The 18,434-nt window shown below is 38.7% G+C and overlaps 2 protein-coding genes across 7 annotated transcripts; one reads left to right on the top strand and one right to left on the bottom strand.

Moving 5' to 3' along the window:
- The first annotated feature begins 1,585 nt into the window (after positions 1-1,585).
- Positions 1,586-10,752, top strand: LOC122355463 (elastase-1-like). 6 transcript variants are annotated; one of them, XM_043253828.1, is made up of 8 exons: positions 1,662-1,734; positions 3,549-7,966; positions 8,064-8,101; positions 8,205-8,314; positions 8,397-8,491; positions 8,591-8,871; positions 9,382-9,545; positions 9,634-10,752. In XM_043253828.1, the coding sequence occupies exons 2-8, from the start codon at positions 7,806-7,808 to the stop codon at positions 9,811-9,813; spliced, it is 1,029 nt and encodes a 342-aa protein (XP_043109763.1). In that variant the 5' UTR covers positions 1,662-1,734; positions 3,549-7,805; the 3' UTR covers positions 9,814-10,752. The 6 variants fall into 6 exon arrangements, with proteins under 6 accessions (XP_043109759.1, XP_043109758.1, XP_043109763.1 ...); XM_043253829.1 differs by lacking the exon at positions 8,064-8,101 and having other exon boundaries at positions 9,634-10,751; XM_043253824.1 differs by lacking the exons at positions 8,064-8,101; positions 8,205-8,314; positions 8,397-8,491; ... (1 more) ...; positions 9,382-9,545; positions 9,634-10,752 and having other exon boundaries at positions 1,586-1,734; positions 3,552-6,640.
- Positions 10,753-10,838: 86 nt separating this feature from the next.
- timm23a (translocase of inner mitochondrial membrane 23 homolog a (yeast)) lies at positions 10,839-15,517 on the bottom strand. The gene is made up of 7 exons (XM_043253832.1): positions 15,136-15,517; positions 14,958-15,016; positions 14,492-14,585; positions 14,325-14,409; positions 13,531-13,589; positions 13,308-13,418; positions 10,839-11,327 (listed from the first exon to the last, which is right to left on the bottom strand). The coding sequence occupies exons 1-7, from the start codon at positions 15,239-15,241 to the stop codon at positions 11,215-11,217; spliced, it is 627 nt and encodes a 208-aa protein (XP_043109767.1). The 5' UTR covers positions 15,242-15,517; the 3' UTR covers positions 10,839-11,214.
- Between the last annotated feature and the right edge of the window lie 2,917 nt (positions 15,518-18,434).

Genomic DNA, 18,434 nt, shown 5'->3' with positions numbered 1-18,434 from the left:
TGACAAGCCACACAACATGCTCTCACATAGTGAAGAACTTATTGGGGAGCAAAGAACAATGTACCATGTGGAGGACAATGAAAGAGCAGAGGAGGTTACTTTTGGTTTAAAAACAATCTCTCAGCTTTTAAATTTGGCCATTCAAACAACAAATCCACTTTGTGGCTCTTTTTGATGTGTTGTGACAGATCTCCTTTCTAATGGCATGTGAACTGATCATCTTTTCCTCTTTACTAGTTATAGAACAAAATAACCATGAATAAACATCAGAAGGTATCTCAACCGTGGAAAGGTGTCAATACACACTAGTTTCTAGTTAAAGTACAATTTGATTCTACTCTTCTTTCTGGGCTGCGTTTTCCAAATGCATTGTAAGCCTAAGTTGGTTTCAATAGGACTATGATGTGGTTAAGCTTATGATGCTTTCGTGAAATGCAGCCCTGGTTTGGTTGTCAAACAAAATGGCAGATTCAGCATTATGATTGGTCAGATTGCCTGTCAACCAACATCCTGGCAAAGGGCGAATTGAATTACTTTCATGTCATTCCAGACCTCTGCGACTCTTGATTTCTCTGTGGAGCACACACACATACACACACGCACAAACATATATTTTTTTACATATGCTTAACGTTAATGGGAACCACAGTATTCTTCAAAATATTTTCTTCTGTGTTCAGCAGAAAAAAAAACTCATACAGGTTTGAATCGACAGCAGAATTTAAAATTTTGGCTGAAATATCACTTCAAGTTGACTTCAAGGAGTCTTGTCTAATATAACATTAAAGTAAGGCTATGCATAAGAGTTTATAATACCAGTGGAAATACACGTGACGCAAATGATTTAATATATCAACAAATACATAGACAGCATCTGTGGTATTATGTGGTATAATGTTTTTACATCAACAGGTCCAAAATGTCTCCGCAAACAGGGGAAAAAATGTTCTGGTTTGTTTAAGGGCGATTAAAAACAATGTAACTTTAGCATGTTCATACAATCTATGTCAGGATTCTGCCTCTGTGTAACCCCTGAACCAGAGATTTAATGGAAGAGGTGACCTGTGAGTTTGCAACGCCAAGTATATGGACAGTTGGATCAGAAAGATGAGTCACAGACATATATCATAATGGTTTCCCGGCACCACAAGTCCTTCTTTCAAAGAGACTGTTTTCATTGTTCCCATGACAACTTAAAAAAAAAAAAAAAGACATGATGAAAATTCATTGGGCTCCTATTGAGCATGGCTGTTTCTATAGCAACAGGAAGAGAGAGACTGGATGAGTAAGAAGCAGGAGCTACGAGTGTGTGAGAATGAACATGTATGTGTAAGAAAGAGTATTTATTGTATTGATTTGGAAGGATGTCTGATTTCCTTTAGTGACATCTCAATAGTGCCTACCTGTTTTTCCTCTAAACTCCACTTCTCACCCCGTACACACACTTTCACATAATTGTGCCCACCTCCACTGGGCATATACAGCTCTCCTTGCCTACCACCATTTGTGTCTGTGTGTTTTTGCACCTCCTCCCCCATCCACGGTGGATTTCCTCTCAGAGAGGGAGTGTGTGGTGTGTAATCAGATGACAACGACTGATAATCCAGCAATACACCCACTCTGTCCTGTTCACTCAGAGAGGATAGAGAGAGCAGGAGTGGAGAAGAGGAAAGAAGAGAAGGAGGCGGGATCCGTCTGGGCAGAGAGGAAGGAGACGAGAGGAGGAAGTGGGAGGTATGTACGTGTGCATGTGTGTGTGTGTGTGAGTGTGTGGAGGGAGGGAGGTTGTTGACTTACCTGTGGCCATGAGGGAAACCGTGGCTGTGTCTTCATAAAGCAAGTGCTGCTCAGCGTGAAAGAAAATGGTAAAACAAGGCTTTAAAAAGGGAAGTGAAGCTGACAAGGAAGGAAAGACAATGGGTGACACAAGGTCTTGACTGGATCGTGTATGTTTGCTAATAAAAGCAAAAGGTGAGATTTTTATTCTTTGATTTTCTTGTAGGGGATGAGAGGTTCACTGGAGTGTTTTTATTTATGTGTATGTGTGTCACAGTCTAGTGTCAGTACAGGTGCATGGTTGTCTGCAAGGATGGAGGTTAGACTGTGGGTTGAGGTGGATGAGGAGGGTTAACAGTGAACACCTTGCATATTATTTTTAGATACAGTGGGAAGATAAGTATCATGTTTTCCCACGATAACTGTCAAGAGATAACGTCTGTCGTTCTCTTAGAGTTGTAGTCATTTGTACAGGCTATTCTTGAGATATGTTCTGTTTTATTAGTGTCATTATTATTTTGTATCACTCACCAAATTATATATTTCACACTGTTAAATAGTATTGGTAACTGTAAAAATTATGTTGAAAACCTGTTGCTGAGCAGTAATATGATAATATAGTTTTTGTAGATTTTCTCCCGTTTATGCGCTGCCATAGAACCAAACACTTTTTATGAGAACATTGTATCTGTTACATATTTAGGTAGAAGAAAATGTTTGTCGAACTTTGTGAATGTTGCAAGTTCCAATTCTGCAGAAATCTGCTGAGCTTTCTTCAGAGTTCTGCATATGCAGATTCTGTGTGGGCATCCTTGGAAATTAGATTTATATGGTATGATTCAGCAAGTAGTCACAGGGACATAAACAGATGGTGATGGCCTAACGATTAAGAATCCGAGCAGACAACACAAAGGTTGCAAGTTTATTTCTGAGTTTACTCCTGACAGCTCTGAAATGCCAGTCTCTTTGAGGCACTTAACCTCTGGTTGTTTCACAGAAAATATTACTTAACCTAGTTCATTGCAAGTTGCTTTAAAATGGCACCTGAATGGCACGTAACCAATACATTCTAAAGTTACATATAGTATTGGATTGCGCCTTGAATAACTATACAGAATAGAGTGTGAGTGTGTTTGGAATCAGCATTACGTGTGTGTTGACAGTTGGGAGTGACAGATCCAAAAGTGTCTCCCAAAAAATCTGCTGGAGTGGCTGAAGTGTGATATAAACATGAACAGGCCAGACACACACACACACACACTCATTGCTCTCAAGAGTTCCTAAAAAAAGTCACACACACTTACAGTAACAATGGCCTTAAAGTATGGCACAGTTCATAAATTTACAGTAAAGCTACTGTCATGATGAGACCATGTGGAGTGGAATCAGCCACCTGTGCTGGAGCACCATATGGATTAATGTCCTTTTTAGAGGAGCTGGCCTTCCCATGTTGTAGCTAATGATCTTAAGACTGAAATTGGGTTTATCCGTCTCTAATCTGGGCAATTACTCAAGGAAGAGATACCTAGGCATCCCCCTGTCCTATTTACTTTATCTATGTGTTGTAAGGACAAAAGAAATCTTAGCTTTATCTATTGTAAAAGTAAAGGTTTAAAAGTAATTCAAAGTCCTGTTAGACAACTAAATAAAAAGTGCTTCTTTCATCATAAGAAATGTATAAACATAAAACTGTTTAAAATATATTGTGTGAATACTCATGTTTAAACATGAGTTATGTACTTAGTTTATTATTGTATGTCTTTCTTTACCAGTAGACTATATACAATGGAGGAAGGACAAAGACCTACATCTGAGATCTACCTCCCAAGCATCAGTCTTGGATCTGCTGATGCTGAGACAGTGGAGAACCACGAGCTGCCAATCATTTCTTTATCCAAAAGTTCGACAGAAATGATGAGCGGACCTCCTCAACGAACGGAGCTGGCATGGTATCGTCAGAATTTGCGTAAGAGCGTCAGCAGTGCAGCATGTACTCAAAGGCCTATCAGTCTGGGTGGACCAGCAACAGGAGTCCCTGTGAACATTTGTGACCATGAACAGGGGAGCATATGCAGCGGCAACAGCACCCCTGAAACTGTAATCTGGCATGGAGCACCTGTAAGATCCTGGAGTGTCATGGATGACTCTCCTAGAACTCCAACGCAAGATCCACTACTGGGGCAAAATCAGGTCCATAGTGGAGTGAAGTGTGTGCCACACTCACCATCCACAAATAGGGATTTAAGAATTAAGAGTCTGATGTGTAGAGAAGGATGTTGTCCATGTTGCGGACCTGCAGAGAACCTGACAGGGTGTAGCTGTTGCAGAGTGCCTTGTAGAATGAGTTCTTCTGGTCTGAGCAACAACTTTACACCACAAGGAGCAAATACAGAAGACCATGCTCAGAGCAACTGTGAAAGCCATCATTTAACTGCCTGCCACAGATCTACCTGCTCTGGCCACATGATGAACACCACCTGTTTGAGAAATACTTGCGGTGTTGTTCCTTGCTCTGGACATTTGATATCACGGCCACCTTGTGCAGGAAGCCCTTGTGCAGGACAAAGATCCCTGCTCCATTCAGGCTTACTCGGTTTTCCACCACTTGTGTCCTCAGTCAGCGAGACCAGACTTGACAGTCGCAGTACAGGCCATTGCTGTGGATCTGAGTTTAGGGGGCAGAATTCGTCCTGCCTTCGACTAGACAGAAACGGCCAGACTGGTTTTAACAGGACAGTCAAAGATGCCACTACCATGACATCTGACCACGAGCTCAGAGATGTTGGTGTGCAAACAGTGTCTGATTCCCTTGCTTCCCCTCTTTCTCATGTGTTTCCTGAAATTAGTTTAAGAGCAAATCCTATTTTAAACACACCTTCGGAGCGCATGTGTCATAGGACCCCTGTGAAGGAGGTGGAGTGGGATGCTGAGGGTATGACATGGGAGGTGTATGGTGCAGCTGTGGACCCTGAAGAGCTTGGCCTAGCAATTCAAAGGCATCTGGAACTTCAGATCAAAGAGACTGCAGCTGCTGCTGCTGCAGCTGCTCAAACGCAAGACTCCACGGACAATGTCAGCAGCCTGGCACTGCAACCCAGGCAAAGGAAGAAGAGCGAAGGCATTATAAGAACACTGCGCAGTTCAGCATGTTGCTCTAACCCAAGTACTGTGGGAGACTGAAGTGATCAAGGCCGGAGCTTGCCTTTTCAGTATCTGGATGCCTAGGTTAGGTAGAGAAAGGTACATGGATTGAGAATGGCCCATGGCATATATGTTTATTTAGCTAAAGCATGTTGTCTTTAAATTAAATCTATAAATCTAAGCCTTGCTTAGTTGAAGCTATTACAGCTCTGCTGTTGGTTAGCTATGGCAGTGATGTTCAGAGATACATAGCAAGCTAGCGTTGCATAGAGCTACCATTCAAAGTTTACATATAATGGGGTGTTTCTACCTTACTTCACATATGGCCTTGTCCCTGTCTTGACCTCCAACATATCTTTCAGATACCCCTTTTGGCCCAAAATCTTAAAATAAAGATTTTGATGAGCACTGAGTATTTTCACTTTTTTTAAAATGCTATTTATAGGTTAAAAATATCTGGCTGTACTTGTTGGATTTTGTCAAGCCAACAACAGAATGTTGAACATTAGCTATTGGGTACATTAAATTTAGCAAAACCTACTGCTTCTAGTTAGTCTATGTGCTAAACTTCAAATCATGACTGATTTAGATTTCTTTGTTTTCTGGTCTCACAGATTCATGGTTTTAAACCTTTTGTAGTCAATAAAAATCAACCAGTACTAAAAGGCAGAAATCAGCTGTTTTTGAAGTTCACTGATTCCTTGGCTATAGAAATATAATTTACAAACAACTGTCAACTTACAAGAATCTGTGTTGTTACTGAATTCACTGATCTCAATGCAAATGGTGATTTGCCCAGTGGATTAGAGTGGGCTCAAGGCCAAAATCAATCCACAGAGCTAAAAATATGAATGCTCATGAGGTTTGTGGGTGTGTAAAGCTAGGTTCTTATCAAGCCTACTGATGATTAGCAAATATAGACTCAAGGTCAATGTCCCTGCACTTATATAGTACATTATGAGCTAAAACTAAGCCCTAGTCCTGGGTCTGTGCTCAGGGATGATCTGAGTCAATTCGAAAACTAAAATATGTACATTTTGATTTTGTTGCCAAAATCTGATGCGAAAAAACATAATCTTTCCACTAATGTCATGGTTTAATAATGAAGAATATTTTGTGGTTGCGTTCTATTTAGAAAGTGTAAGGACATAAGTAATTATGGCCATTTTCACATCATTTTACATATACATAAATATTTTTTATATACTATTGTTAATGTTTATAGTTTGCTCATTATAATGTTAAAATATTGAAGTTAAAATGGTTCATATCACATTTAGTGTAATAGTTTGGCTGTTTTTATGTATATCATGATCACATGCTATATCATAACTATATCCTATACAGAAGCAGTCATGATTTTGTGAAAGTTAGGGATTGTATTTATAACAATCTCTGTCAATAATGTTTTGATTATATTTTGATAGCATGTCACCTATTGTTGGTAAGTGAATGTGTATCCAGAATCTCTGACCAAATCGACAATATGTGCTGCACAAACTGCTTTTGTTTTTCTTTGCCAAAGCAATCTGATTACTTTTTTTGGACCAGAGCATTGTGATTTAACATAATATAGATACTACTGCATCAACACCTTACAGTATGATGAAAACAAGCTTTATATAGGCTTTATACAGCAAAAACTACACTAACATGTTTTAATATTGAGAATACTGAATGTCTTGAAAAATGTATGAGCAACAATAAAACGTTTGGTAAACAATGTTCTGTGTCTGTTACTTTAGAACAGTAGATTTGCGGTAAGACAAGGGGCTCACTGGCAAAGGCATTTTCCTTTGTTTGCGAAGGACATAGACAAAGAGAGGAGCATGAGAACATGTCAGAAGGTCCTGCTAAACTTGGTGAACTGTGTTCCAGTAGATTGCCCTGGACATTTCCATGGCTCTTTCATTGTAACTTTGACCAATTAGATGAGCAGGCACATTCCCTGGTATTGACTGCCCCTGAGCAGGTGCTCCTTTCTGTTTTGTTTTTCCTTGCTTTGCCCTATTTCAGAGTTTAGAGTAAATACAACAGGTGAGCAGGGACACATTGTAAACAACTGTAATACAAATCCATTCAGTCTGAATACAGTCACATGCAAATAGTAATTAACATTTCAGAATCTCCTGTCTTAAAAAATCTGCTCCACCAGTAAGTTTTACAGGCCTGTTGTATCATTCAGGTTCAGGTCATCATTCAGCTTCTTATGCCCTCTGCTGGTAACATGAGAAACATTCACACAGCGCTTAAATCACCATACTGTGCAAACCTTCGGGTACTTTCCTATCTTGTAACTTGAGTAAAAATAATTGTAAAACCTATTTTGAAAATAAAATGGTGTGTAATGGTTTAATGTTGAGTTGAAAAGTTACAAGCGTATCTGCAAGCAAGGCTCTCAATGCTATGTTGCTCCATGGGTACTGCTGCTGTAATGAATGTACTTTGTATAAATGAGTGCTTACTATAAACAGGTTCTGCTAATCTTTAATTAAATGATTATTTAAACGGCACAGACCAGTCATGATCTTGTTAATTATTTATCAGGGTTTTCCAAGGTATAACTTGGGGCCCTGCAAGGTTTCAGAAAGCAACAGAAGGTCACATGAAAGTCAGCACCTCTCCTCATCCAAACAGCATGGCGTGACTGTAAGGAGGCTACTGGCAATCTATTCTGGGTGAGTTGTTTTGCACAGAGGCAGGGGACAGGCTGTGGCTGAAAGTGCTGATGGGACTCCCATGATCCCATGAGGCCAGCTTGTTTCCGAAAACCCTCGGCTACCCCACCAGAACAATCCAGGATTGGGAGGGGTATTGTCAAAGTGCTTTGTCCCAATGACAGTGCGTGGAGTGCACAAAGGGTGGACCCTGCACCAGGCATAGTATAAATGGGTAATCTCCAATGCGCAACACAGTTTACTGTAGATCATGGCAGTAAGAAGCCCATTTTTTCCACTGTTGCTAATGCTGCTGGGTCTGGCACTGGACAGAGCCTCCACCCATGCATTCAACCCCAGTCGCCTTCAACAGCACAAAGTCCTCCACCTCGGTGAGAAACTAAATGAAAGCTGACCACTGACATCTTTCAAGTGGATTGCAAGTGTTGAAAAACTGAATTTACACTTATTTCTATGTCTTTCTCAAAGATCCAAATATGGATTTCCTTTTCTTCTTTCCTCTCCTGGTACAACACCTTTCATTTGCTAATCCTTTCATAAATCCTGTGTACCTTGTGTTTGCTTGTCTACAAGGTAGTGACATTGACGTAAGTGTTGTTCTGTCCTTAGACTGGCCGAAGGACTGTGGCCTGGCTCATTTCAAACCAAACACAGTGGAGCGTATCGTGTCTGGCAATGAAGCGAGACCCCACTCCTGGCCGTGGCAAGTCTCACTGCAGGTAAACTCCACTTGATATGACATAGAACATCTCAAGGTGCTTCAAAAGAGGACATGCATTAAGCTGGTTTCTATTTTTCCAGGTTCGTCCTAGAGGCAGTAAACATTATGTTCATGTGTGTGGAGGGACTCTGATCCATAAGAACTGGGTTCTTACTGCTGCTCACTGCTTCCAGAAGTAAGGCAATCATACGTTTATCAGCAGCAGAGGCAGAACTTGCTTGAAATTATGCAGGTTGTCTGTTAAGTTCCACTCTTTCTGCTCTTCATTGCCCAGGGGAAAAGCTGAGGATGCTAGTAGCTGGCGTATCGTTTTGGGTAAGCATCAGCTGAAAAGATCAGAGTCCGCTGAGCGTATTTTCCCAGTGAAGAGGATCTACAGGCATGAGCACTTTCGTTATCCAGCCCACAGTGAGCTGGACTATGACATCGCATTGGTTAAAGCTGGCACGGACATCCAAACCACTAACTTCATCCGCTATGCCTGCCTGCCGCGCAAGCAGATCAACCTCAAACCAGGGCACTACTGTTGGGTGACTGGCTGGGGCGACACACGAGGTAAAACTGCATTATACACCATTGACCTTCATGTATTAAGATTAGAACTTTTGTGAAAGCCGAGTCTTGGATATCATGGCAGAATTATTAATCAAAACACTGGCTCATATATAAAATGTTTATTTTATTTCGATAGTCCACTTTAGACATTCTACTAACAACAAGTAACTAGTAACAAGTAACATGCAAATACATGTTAACTAGCAGTCATTGGAGTATTAGAAGACTGTCTGCTTAACTTTATTTTGATGGGTTCACCACAGAGAACATACTTACTTTGCAAATATATGTCAACTTATTCTACTAACCCCAACCCTAACAATCTACCAAATGTAAAGAGTGTATGGTAACGCCATACCCCACTGCAATTTCTACTGGTTTATTTTACTTCCAGAGGCAAAGATAGAATTTCACAGTTTTATTGGTATCATCGAGTTAACTAAGGGAGGTGATCCACTTATCCCACTTATAATATGGATTTGGCATCTCTTCTTCCTCTATAAATCTTAGGTGGCAAAGAAAATGTGTCACTTGCTGAGGCTTTGAACCAAGCTCGGCTCCCAATCATTGACTTTAAGACCTGTCGGCAGAAGAAGTTCTGGGGTGACCGTGTGAGAGACTCCATGATTTGTGCTGGTTTCCGAGATACAGAGGGGACCCCAGCTGCATGCCAGGTTGAGAAGACAGTTTTATGGGAAAATTCTCCAAAGTGCACCTTTTTCAACTCCATTTACACCTTCTGTTTGGTTCTTTTTGTTGTAGGGTGACTCTGGTGGCCCTCTGCTGTGTCAGGTGGGGCGTGACCGCTGGGAGGTCCACGGCATTGTGAGCTTCGGCCCTATTGGATGCACAGTGGAGAACAAGCCCAGTGTCTTCACTCGTACCGCAGCCTACATCCCATGGATCGAGGCCACACGCATCAGGGACTTCTTCTTGCACTAAGTTCCAACCTCAAAGAATTCCTTGTCCACATTTGTAGGCACAGGTCATTATAGCAAAAGATTTAGCGCCGTGTCCCGGGTCTAGGTCTGGCCCATGGACCAGCTCATCCATTTGTGGTCCGTGCGCTGGAAGCTGGCGTAAAGCATCACAACCACCAGCCACCAAGTTTGGGTAGTTTGCACCAGTTTGTGGGTCATTTCTCCGCTATGCATGTGAGATGGGCTTCGCTGTAGAACATGAACTACAAAGTTAACTGCTTTCAGCTAAACCACACTGATCTCCACCTTGTGTACGACAAGCTAAGAAACATCTGTAAAACAAGTCCTGGCTATTCAACATTACTCATCAGTTCAGTTGGCCTTGTTTCTTTCTGTAGAAGACTGACACATACATTTGCCCTTTCACAGGCATTCCAATGTTCAGTTTATAAGGTGCTTTGACGGTCAGTGTCAAGTAGTGATACGAAAATTCACCTGTTGTGGGAGACAGTCTCCCTTAAGAACATTCTAACTGAAGTGATTTTCACTGAAAAATGCAGGTAATTTTAAGCCGCTATAATTTTTCATTATTTTATTTAGAGAGAGAGCTTTAATTTTTTATTATTTAATCAGTGCATCTATGGCTCAAAAGTATTTAAACAAGGACATTTTTGGTTATTGGTGTAATACTGCTCAAATAATAGGTAGTCAAAAATAGCAGCCAATAATTATTCTGGTTGAGAAATATCAGATTTTTTTAAATGCTTTCACTCTGGAAAAATATGACCACGTGTGTACAAGCACATAGACATTTCTTTGGAATATTATAATTATCATTCATTTGTACCCATTGACTGTTGAAATGAAGGTTTACCTGCTTACAAATAAACCATACTGTATATAAATAAAAACCTTCTGAAAATGTCTTGAAATCTGAACAAAATATAAAATTCTATATATATATATATATATATATATATATTTTTTTTTTTTTACTACATGAATTCAGCTACTTTAATTTTACTAAAATTCAAATTAAAAATCTCAAACAGTGGAAACTATTTTATTTTTTACAGTTTCATAGAGGAAGCAGCCAGTTTAGTCCACACTGACAAAATGCCTCAATCCACAATAAGAACAGATAAAACCTCATGATTAAAGCATACAGAGTTCCTGCAACTTACACCAAAAAAGACAAGTACCAGCAAGTTCACATCTACTTAGTCCACACCAAGTAATCTGGAGGCTGCCTGGCTCTTTCATTTAAATATTACACTTCTAAATGTAACTGAAGAAGTCTGTGCACGTGTGGTGGTCCATGGTTTTCATAGAGAAGAAACGGATGCATCTCCAAAAGGGGGTCATAAAATTAAGAATGGGCTCAGAGTCAAAATAAGTCCATGGTTTGAGCTCCAAGTTATCCTCAGTAATGTGAAGGTGATGTCCCCTTCAGGTGATCCCAGTTGTTGTAAAGAGCATACAGGCTTGACATGGCTAAACCAACAAGACCTCCTCTGGCAGCTCCTTTGAGTCCGGCTGTACAAATCAAATGCATATTTTTATCAATGAATACAATAAACATTATGTTCATTAGATTAAATCAGTCATGGCCATATTGTCTCTTTCAGCAAAAAATGTGGTAACTAACATTTAGATATCTTTATATAGCTATATCATACACTTGTGAAAACATAGCTTTTGTATGACTTATTACTTATTATGAGGCAATAATAATTGGTTAAATAAAATGTCAAAAAGTCATTTTTTTATTGAACAACACTGTAATATGAACATTGTGAATTTTAACCAGTGTTGGGTACATAACTTTCAAAACGTAATTACTAATTACATCACCTATTTTGTATTTAAATTACTTCACCAACTCTGAAAAGTAATTTAGTTACTCAAGTAATATAATTATTGAATTTTTCATATTATATAACCTTGCTTTAGTTTTACACAATTACATAACCAGAGAATATTAGTTTTTGATTTTCATTCATACAAATAAAAGTAGACACTTCAAGCTTCATATAGATACGTTTCTACTTTTAAAATGTAAAAATTTTAGTCTAATGTGTATGGTTTCTCTTTAAATCAGAATAACTGAAAGTGAATGTGCGAGGGCACCAGCACTGCACTTTACAGTCTGATTAAATTACATTATACTTTTAATTATTTGGACACATGCAAACAAACTTATTTTAAAATTACAATGTACAATAAATAGCATATATATTAAATGGATAAGAAATAGGTTTTCTCCTGTGTTGGAAAATATAAATAATTTATAAACATGGCAAAACTAGTAAGATAATGCACTATTTTTACTGATGAACATTATAGAGGAAGAGTTAACGTTAGCCCCTTTCACACATACAATATTTACTGGTAAATTAGCGGTAAGTTACCATTTAGAGATCATGTGTGAAGAGGACCTTGTCAAACATCCCAGTAAATTTGTTCTGACAATCAAAAGACGGTTGTTAACAAGTTGCTAAATGGGACTACAGGTGCTGTCAAGGACATTAAAATGTCATCATGCTGAACAGTTTATTCATTTACAGTATTTTCCAATTGTAGTTTATAGTACAATTAATTGTAGAATTACCAATTAATAGCGTCCCACATTTTATATTGTTGTTCGTTTTTTTAGCTTTAACCCAAAATGCAACAAGTCTTTGGATGGAAGATGCTCATTTCCTACTGATGCGGAGGCTCTGGGTTTACGATTATTTAATGTAAACACCACATTTACTGGCTTAGTTCCTGTGAAAGTGAAACTAACGATGCATAGGGCTAACAGCCACGCTAAAATTAATAGTTTTTGGCCACATATGAAGCTGTTTTCTAGAAGCAAGGATGAAATAACATTGTGTACCTACCCTAACAAAACAATAGATAAAATGTGGTAATTTATTCACTAAAATCTGACAGATTTGATCTGTCATTTAACAGATTAAATGCACTAGAATTTTATTGAATAGTACGTGGAGAAAAGTTTAATTAAAATATTCTTATTAGTCAAGGATTTAGTGACTTTTAATGTACCTTAATTTGAAATTTACAGAAATATGTTCTTTCATGTCCTTTAGTTTTAGTTTATTTATTCTATTCTATTTTGTATATATTTCAGTTTATTAAGGTTCATGTAGAGTGAATTAACATACAGACTACATTTTTTTCATTGAACACATTAAAAACAGGTTTGTTGTTGAGAGTGAGGTGGTCGTCACATTGAAGGCAAGCGACCACGGCGCTGTAGTTTGTTTACAGCCTAAGTTTAGCTTTTAAGTTCAAACATTTAGGTATCAAAATTCATAAAAGTTACATTATGTTGATGGACAAAACGCCTACGTTTCATGAACTATGATTGAACAACTTTTTTTTGCCACAATCCAAAAGCCTTTGGGAAAATCCTACTGGCTTTTTGGTTGTGAGCCCTCTCACACCATTGGTAGGAAAACCCATTTTTTCCTACCAATGGTGCTGGAGGAACACTACTCTTTTCCTCACCTGTGGATTTAAAAAGCATCCCAGTTAATGTTCCTGCTGCTACTGTGTTGAGGTCATCCTCTGCTCCCCTGGCCTTTTCAATGGCCACACCGAACACACTGTACAAAAGAGCTGTTGAGAAAGAGAGGCAAGCATTTTATTATGCACGACTTTCTACAATTAATTGCACAACAGATGTGTAATTTTTTTGCACAAGCCGTTTAAATTCGATGCATTTTCTTACCCACAGATCCTAGTGTGTTGGCCCATGATGCTCCTTGTCGCGTGACCATGTTCAAAATTCTGAACATAAAAGATCAGCGTTAACGTAATTGCAGGTAATAATATGCTCTAGTGTGCGGCGATGATTTTGCTGCACCAAGGTTGAAGTGCTCTTCCGCCATACTTTATAGTTATCTTTTTTTAAGCTGCTTAAAATAGCCATGTTTTATTTTGTGTCACCATACTTGTGTAACTAGTCATGCAACTCTTTAAATAGGGAAAACGTGGAAGTTTGGCTGTTTGGTGGCTTCTAAGTTTATCCGTTTGGATCCTAAGGAATGAACAGAACTAAGCTAAATGCTAACATAGTGGCACTGTGCTGTAAAGTGATTAAATTCACACACTGAGAAGGGAGAGATACGCATCAACTGGTCTAATTTGAGGGAAGAACATAGTCATTCAAAGAACATAACATAAAAGAACATAATTCAAAAACGTAGTCGCCTCTTTACGCAAACAAATGGTACTTCTTGATAGTCTAGCATCATTTTAGTCACTGTAAAGTTTTATCTGTAGTAGCTTATCCACAATATGTGAAATGTAGATGCTGACAAAAGGTGTCACTGCAAAAGGGCTAACTAACGAAATGTCAAATCAATTCCTTTACGAATTTCGTAAAAAAAGGGGTAAAATGCACTGCAGCGGATTTGTTATAAGCTGCATCACATCAACGTTATAGTGACTGATTATACAAAAAGATCTATACAGTAACCTAAATCATTTCTAATCAAAGTTTAAACAGGAACAAACACTTACTGGACATTTCTGGGTTTTGACCATGGCATGTCTCTAGTTTCTGTCAGGCCCATACGGAGCCCATTAAGTGTCCCAAAAGCAGCGCCTTTAAAGTAATAAATAACAGTTAAATGGGTGACGATTAAAGACAAAGGACTAATCAAAGCTTGAAAAGAGTCAGGCCTCACCTGTTATACAGCATCCCCCGATGGTGAAGAAGGCCAGCTCAAAGCGACCACGGGTTTTATTCGCCCCAGTTGGCAAGATAAACTCATCAGTGTCCTATGAAAGCAAGACAAGCACCATTATAACGTCTTTGATGTAAGATTTTTGTATTACAGTAATCTTGTATGAACAAGAGAACACAATATGTGACACTGGACCACAAAACCAGTAGAATAAGTAGAATGGGTATATTTGTAGCAATAACAAAAGTATCTATTCTATGAAGATATTTAACAAATTTCCTACTGTATTTCGGCCAAATACTGTCCTAACATAAACGATACACCAATGACTGGTTGTGTGGTATACATTTAGTATATATTGTGACAGCTTAGACTTTGTCAATTCATAAGACAGACTCATTTTTACCACAGAAAAACTATAAACAGGTCTGAAACATAACTTAGCTGTGGTATTACATAAACTCACCTGCACAAGGTAACGTGGGTCAACATTGAGATAGGGCGAGAGAGGGCTCATACCACTCACTGAAAAAACAGATAACACTTACTACATATTATCAGGAATAAACAGACAGCCTCAGTAACTAATTTGATGTGAATCAGTTAAAGTAAAGCAAAAATTAGCCACATGAGTTAGCACTTACATGGGACTCCTGCGAGCTCAGTATTTGAATAATCAGGGGTTCCTCCACCGAAAAGGCTCCCGAGTCCCCCTTTAATACCTCCTGATGCCGATGTGTTGTTATCCATGTCTTGAGAGATTATACAGAAAAAACGGTCTCGAAAATTAGACCTCTTGCTTACGCGTCCAACGAACCTTACGCGAACCTTAGCGACACCAAACGATTTTCTATATCGATCCCTTTGTTTTGTATATTGTGCTGTTAAAAATTAAAGTCAGATGTCACTATGTTCAGCTGAAAAGTGTTGATGATGGATAATTAGAGTTTTCAGTCTCTGACCGAGAGATTCTGTATCGCTGACCTCCACATGCTGCCCTGCCGTAAAGCGAAAGGACACTGCTGACGTAATACTGCCGTAAAATTACTCGGGCGATTGCTGAAGATTTCATCAAATTAGTAATATGCATATATTACATTAATAAAAACAAATATTAGTATGCTAAAATGAAGTAGGTGATATCGATATGAAAAGCATGCGATGTCGTTCTGAGGCTATTGGTATTTGACAGACTTCAACGGATGTGGCAGTTGATTACACGACATTTTGCGACCGTCAATGTTTTGGTGCGAAAGGAATATTTCTCATATTACAAATAAATGTTCATGTTCATATTAAGTGAGTTTAAATGAAAAAAAATAACGTTAAGCCTTGAAAACAATGAAAACAAACGGAAGATCAACAACTTAAAAACAACTTTTCAATGATTTGTAGTAATAAATAAAACGAAAACTAATTACAACCAAGTAACTTAATAATAAATAATTATTTATTTATCCAATTATTTATATTCTGGTGTTATGATATCCTCTTTGTTATTTACAGATGATTTTATGGTGACAGTCATAATTGATTTACTTCAGTTTAAATGATTCTGAAGAATTTAGACTGCATGTTTGATGTAGTTCGTGAGGAAAATGTTTTAATTGTAAAAATAAATCTCTCAACCTCTGCCGCCATTGAAGATGATTTCCCACTAGATGGCAGACAAAGACAAATAAAAAAAAAAGTTTCTCGTGACTGTTTTGAGCTTCTTTTTTTTAAACAGTTTTTTCTTCTTCTCAACTGATTTGTTAGTTTGTGTGGGGGAAAAACATCTACCTCACACCGAATCCTGTGCCACGATAAAGCATGTCCACGTGATGCATGCTTGAAAGCACAAATGGTTGTTTAGCACCATAAAGGTTGTGTTCTGATCCTCCTAGCTCACACGAGATTTAAGAGGAATTTGCCGTGTGGGAGGATGCTGAAGCAGAATTCTATCACCGCAGCTATTTTTTTTCTGTCTCTTTCTTTTCCACCCCTTGAGGTGGAGCAATAACGTTTGCCATTGTTGTCATTCTGTGAGCTCAGACTTCCTGGCATCCACACTAAATTACCCAGGGCTTTCTGTGGGAGCAGAAATGGCTCACTGTTCCCCAACAAAAAGACCATTCACAGCCAGTGGAAGGCCTCCTATAGACAGCCCACAGTGCTGAAGAGAACCAGAGGCAGTCGAATAGAGACAGGCACCCCGAGTAACATGGCCGCACTGGGAAATGACTGTGATGTCATAATGGATTCATCTCACAAAATATCTTTTAATCACGCTTATGTTTTATCATCACGCTTTGCTGTCAGGCTTATATTCGGAGTTTTGTGCCAAAACTCAAAAACAACAATGTTGAGTACACACAAAAAAAAAACTCCAGAAGGACCCCAAAGGGGGTGTGTTACCATGGAGACATGAAAGCTGCGCAGAGCCTCTGTTCCTTAAACTAGTTTAGAGGAGATGAGAGGGGAGGACGAGAGGGGGTGGGGGTTCAAAGGGGTCCTCTGAAACCTTTCAGATGAAGTCTTTAAAGCCATCATGCTTGTTTCATAAAGAGTAAACAACAAGCATAGCACAATAGTATTGTTGCTTGCTTTTTGAAATACATCCGAAATATTTGTGTGCGTGTGCTCATCATATGTTCATAAGTAAATGTTTTAAAAAGAAGTCGTACATGCTCATCAGAACTGTATTTATTTGATAAAAAACTGTAAAGCAGTAATATTGTGAAATACTCTTTTTTTGGACACATACATAAAATGTATTCAGCAAGGATACCAATACAATATATTTAGTAGTAAAACCTGTTTTTAACATTAATAATAATGTGTACTTACCATCAAAACAGTATGTTTGGGAATTATTTCTGAAGGACTGATCTGATGGAGACTGGAGTAATGGCTGATGAAAATTCAGATTTGCCATCTCAGGATTTAACTATTTATACATATTGCCAAATATAATAGCAAATATTATTTATGGATGGATAGATAAAAAGATAGCAATATACTAATTTATATATTTAATCTAAAAATATTTAAATGTTTAGTATATCTTTTAATCGTTTTAAAATATTTGACAATATTACTGTTTTTGCTGAATAATTAAACTGACTACCATATATTTCTTTCCGTACTATAGAAGTCAATAGGGACCAACGGTTGGTTCTTCAGCTTTCTGCAAAATAACTTATTTTGTGTTCAACATAGGAAACAATCTTAAACAGGTTTGGAATCACATGAGGGTGAGTAAATGATGACCGAATTTTTATTTTTGGGTGATTGCTTTAAAGCCATCGCATTTGTCACAAGTATGACATACTGTAGCTGTTTGATTCATACAACAGATGTAAAAATAAAATCACTTATTATTGGATGGATCAAGGGCTTATGACCCACTGGCATTTTGAAGTAGGGTCCTCGGCACTTACTAAATACTAAATGTATTTAAGGCACAAACACGGTGTTCTACTTTGTTATGCTTTCACGTTACGGTCAAATGTAACTTAACAGATTCACTGTGCCAGAGTTCAGCAGAATCACCTGTTTTAAAGTCTCTGGAAACTTGGAGTTCACACAAACTCAACAGCTCCCCCTTAACGTGGATTTGTTTCGTTAAAGCCCAGCTGACAGTCGCAACAGATTTACGTAAGCCTTATAATATCCCAGATACAAAGTAAAATCCAAGAGCCATAGTTGTCCCTTGGCTTAGATCTTGTCATTTCAAGCTCCCCGTTATTCTCTGGCAGTGCTTTAGGACTTTGGCTTGGCTGTGAATGTTCTCCACTGTGGCCTGCCAAGTTCTGCTGTCCTCTCCCACCAGTCTGGGCTGTGTCCAGCCTTGTGGAGCCAGAGTGGGGGGCCAGGACTGAGCCAGACCCCGGGCCCCATCCTCTGAAAGCAGGCAGGAAGGGTGGGGGGACCCCACAGAACGAGAGGAAGAGGAATGAGG

The sequence above is a fragment of the Puntigrus tetrazona genome, chromosome 12 (assembly GCF_018831695.1).
Source record: "Puntigrus tetrazona isolate hp1 chromosome 12, ASM1883169v1, whole genome shotgun sequence".
Lineage (NCBI taxonomy): Eukaryota > Metazoa > Chordata > Actinopteri > Cypriniformes > Cyprinidae > Puntigrus > Puntigrus tetrazona.
The sequence above is the reverse complement of the archived record's forward strand: the minus strand, read 5'-3'. Positions and strand labels throughout refer to the sequence as shown.

What these genes read in the sequence shown, in the direction of transcription:
- LOC122355463 (XM_043253823.1), top strand. Translation starts at nt 1,586, where the DNA reads ATGACAACGACTGATAATCCAGCAATACACCCACTCTGTCCTGTTCAC. An exon ending in ACGAGAGGAGGAAGTGGGAG is followed by an intron (nt 1,735 to 3,548) that starts GTATGTACGTGT and finishes TTTCTTTACCAG; the next exon opens with TAGACTATATACAATGGAGG.
- timm23a (XM_043253832.1), bottom strand. Translation starts at nt 15,241, where the DNA reads ATGGATAACAACACATCGGCATCAGGAGGTATTAAAGGGGGACTCGGG. An exon ending in CGGGGGATGCTGTATAACAG is followed by an intron (nt 14,410 to 14,491) that starts GTGAGGCCTGAC and finishes ATTACTTTAAAG; the next exon opens with GCGCTGCTTTTGGGACACTT. An exon ending in GATGCTTTTTAAATCCACAG is followed by an intron (nt 11,328 to 13,307) that starts GTGAGGAAAAGA and finishes TGATTTGTACAG; the next exon opens with CCGGACTCAAAGGAGCTGCC.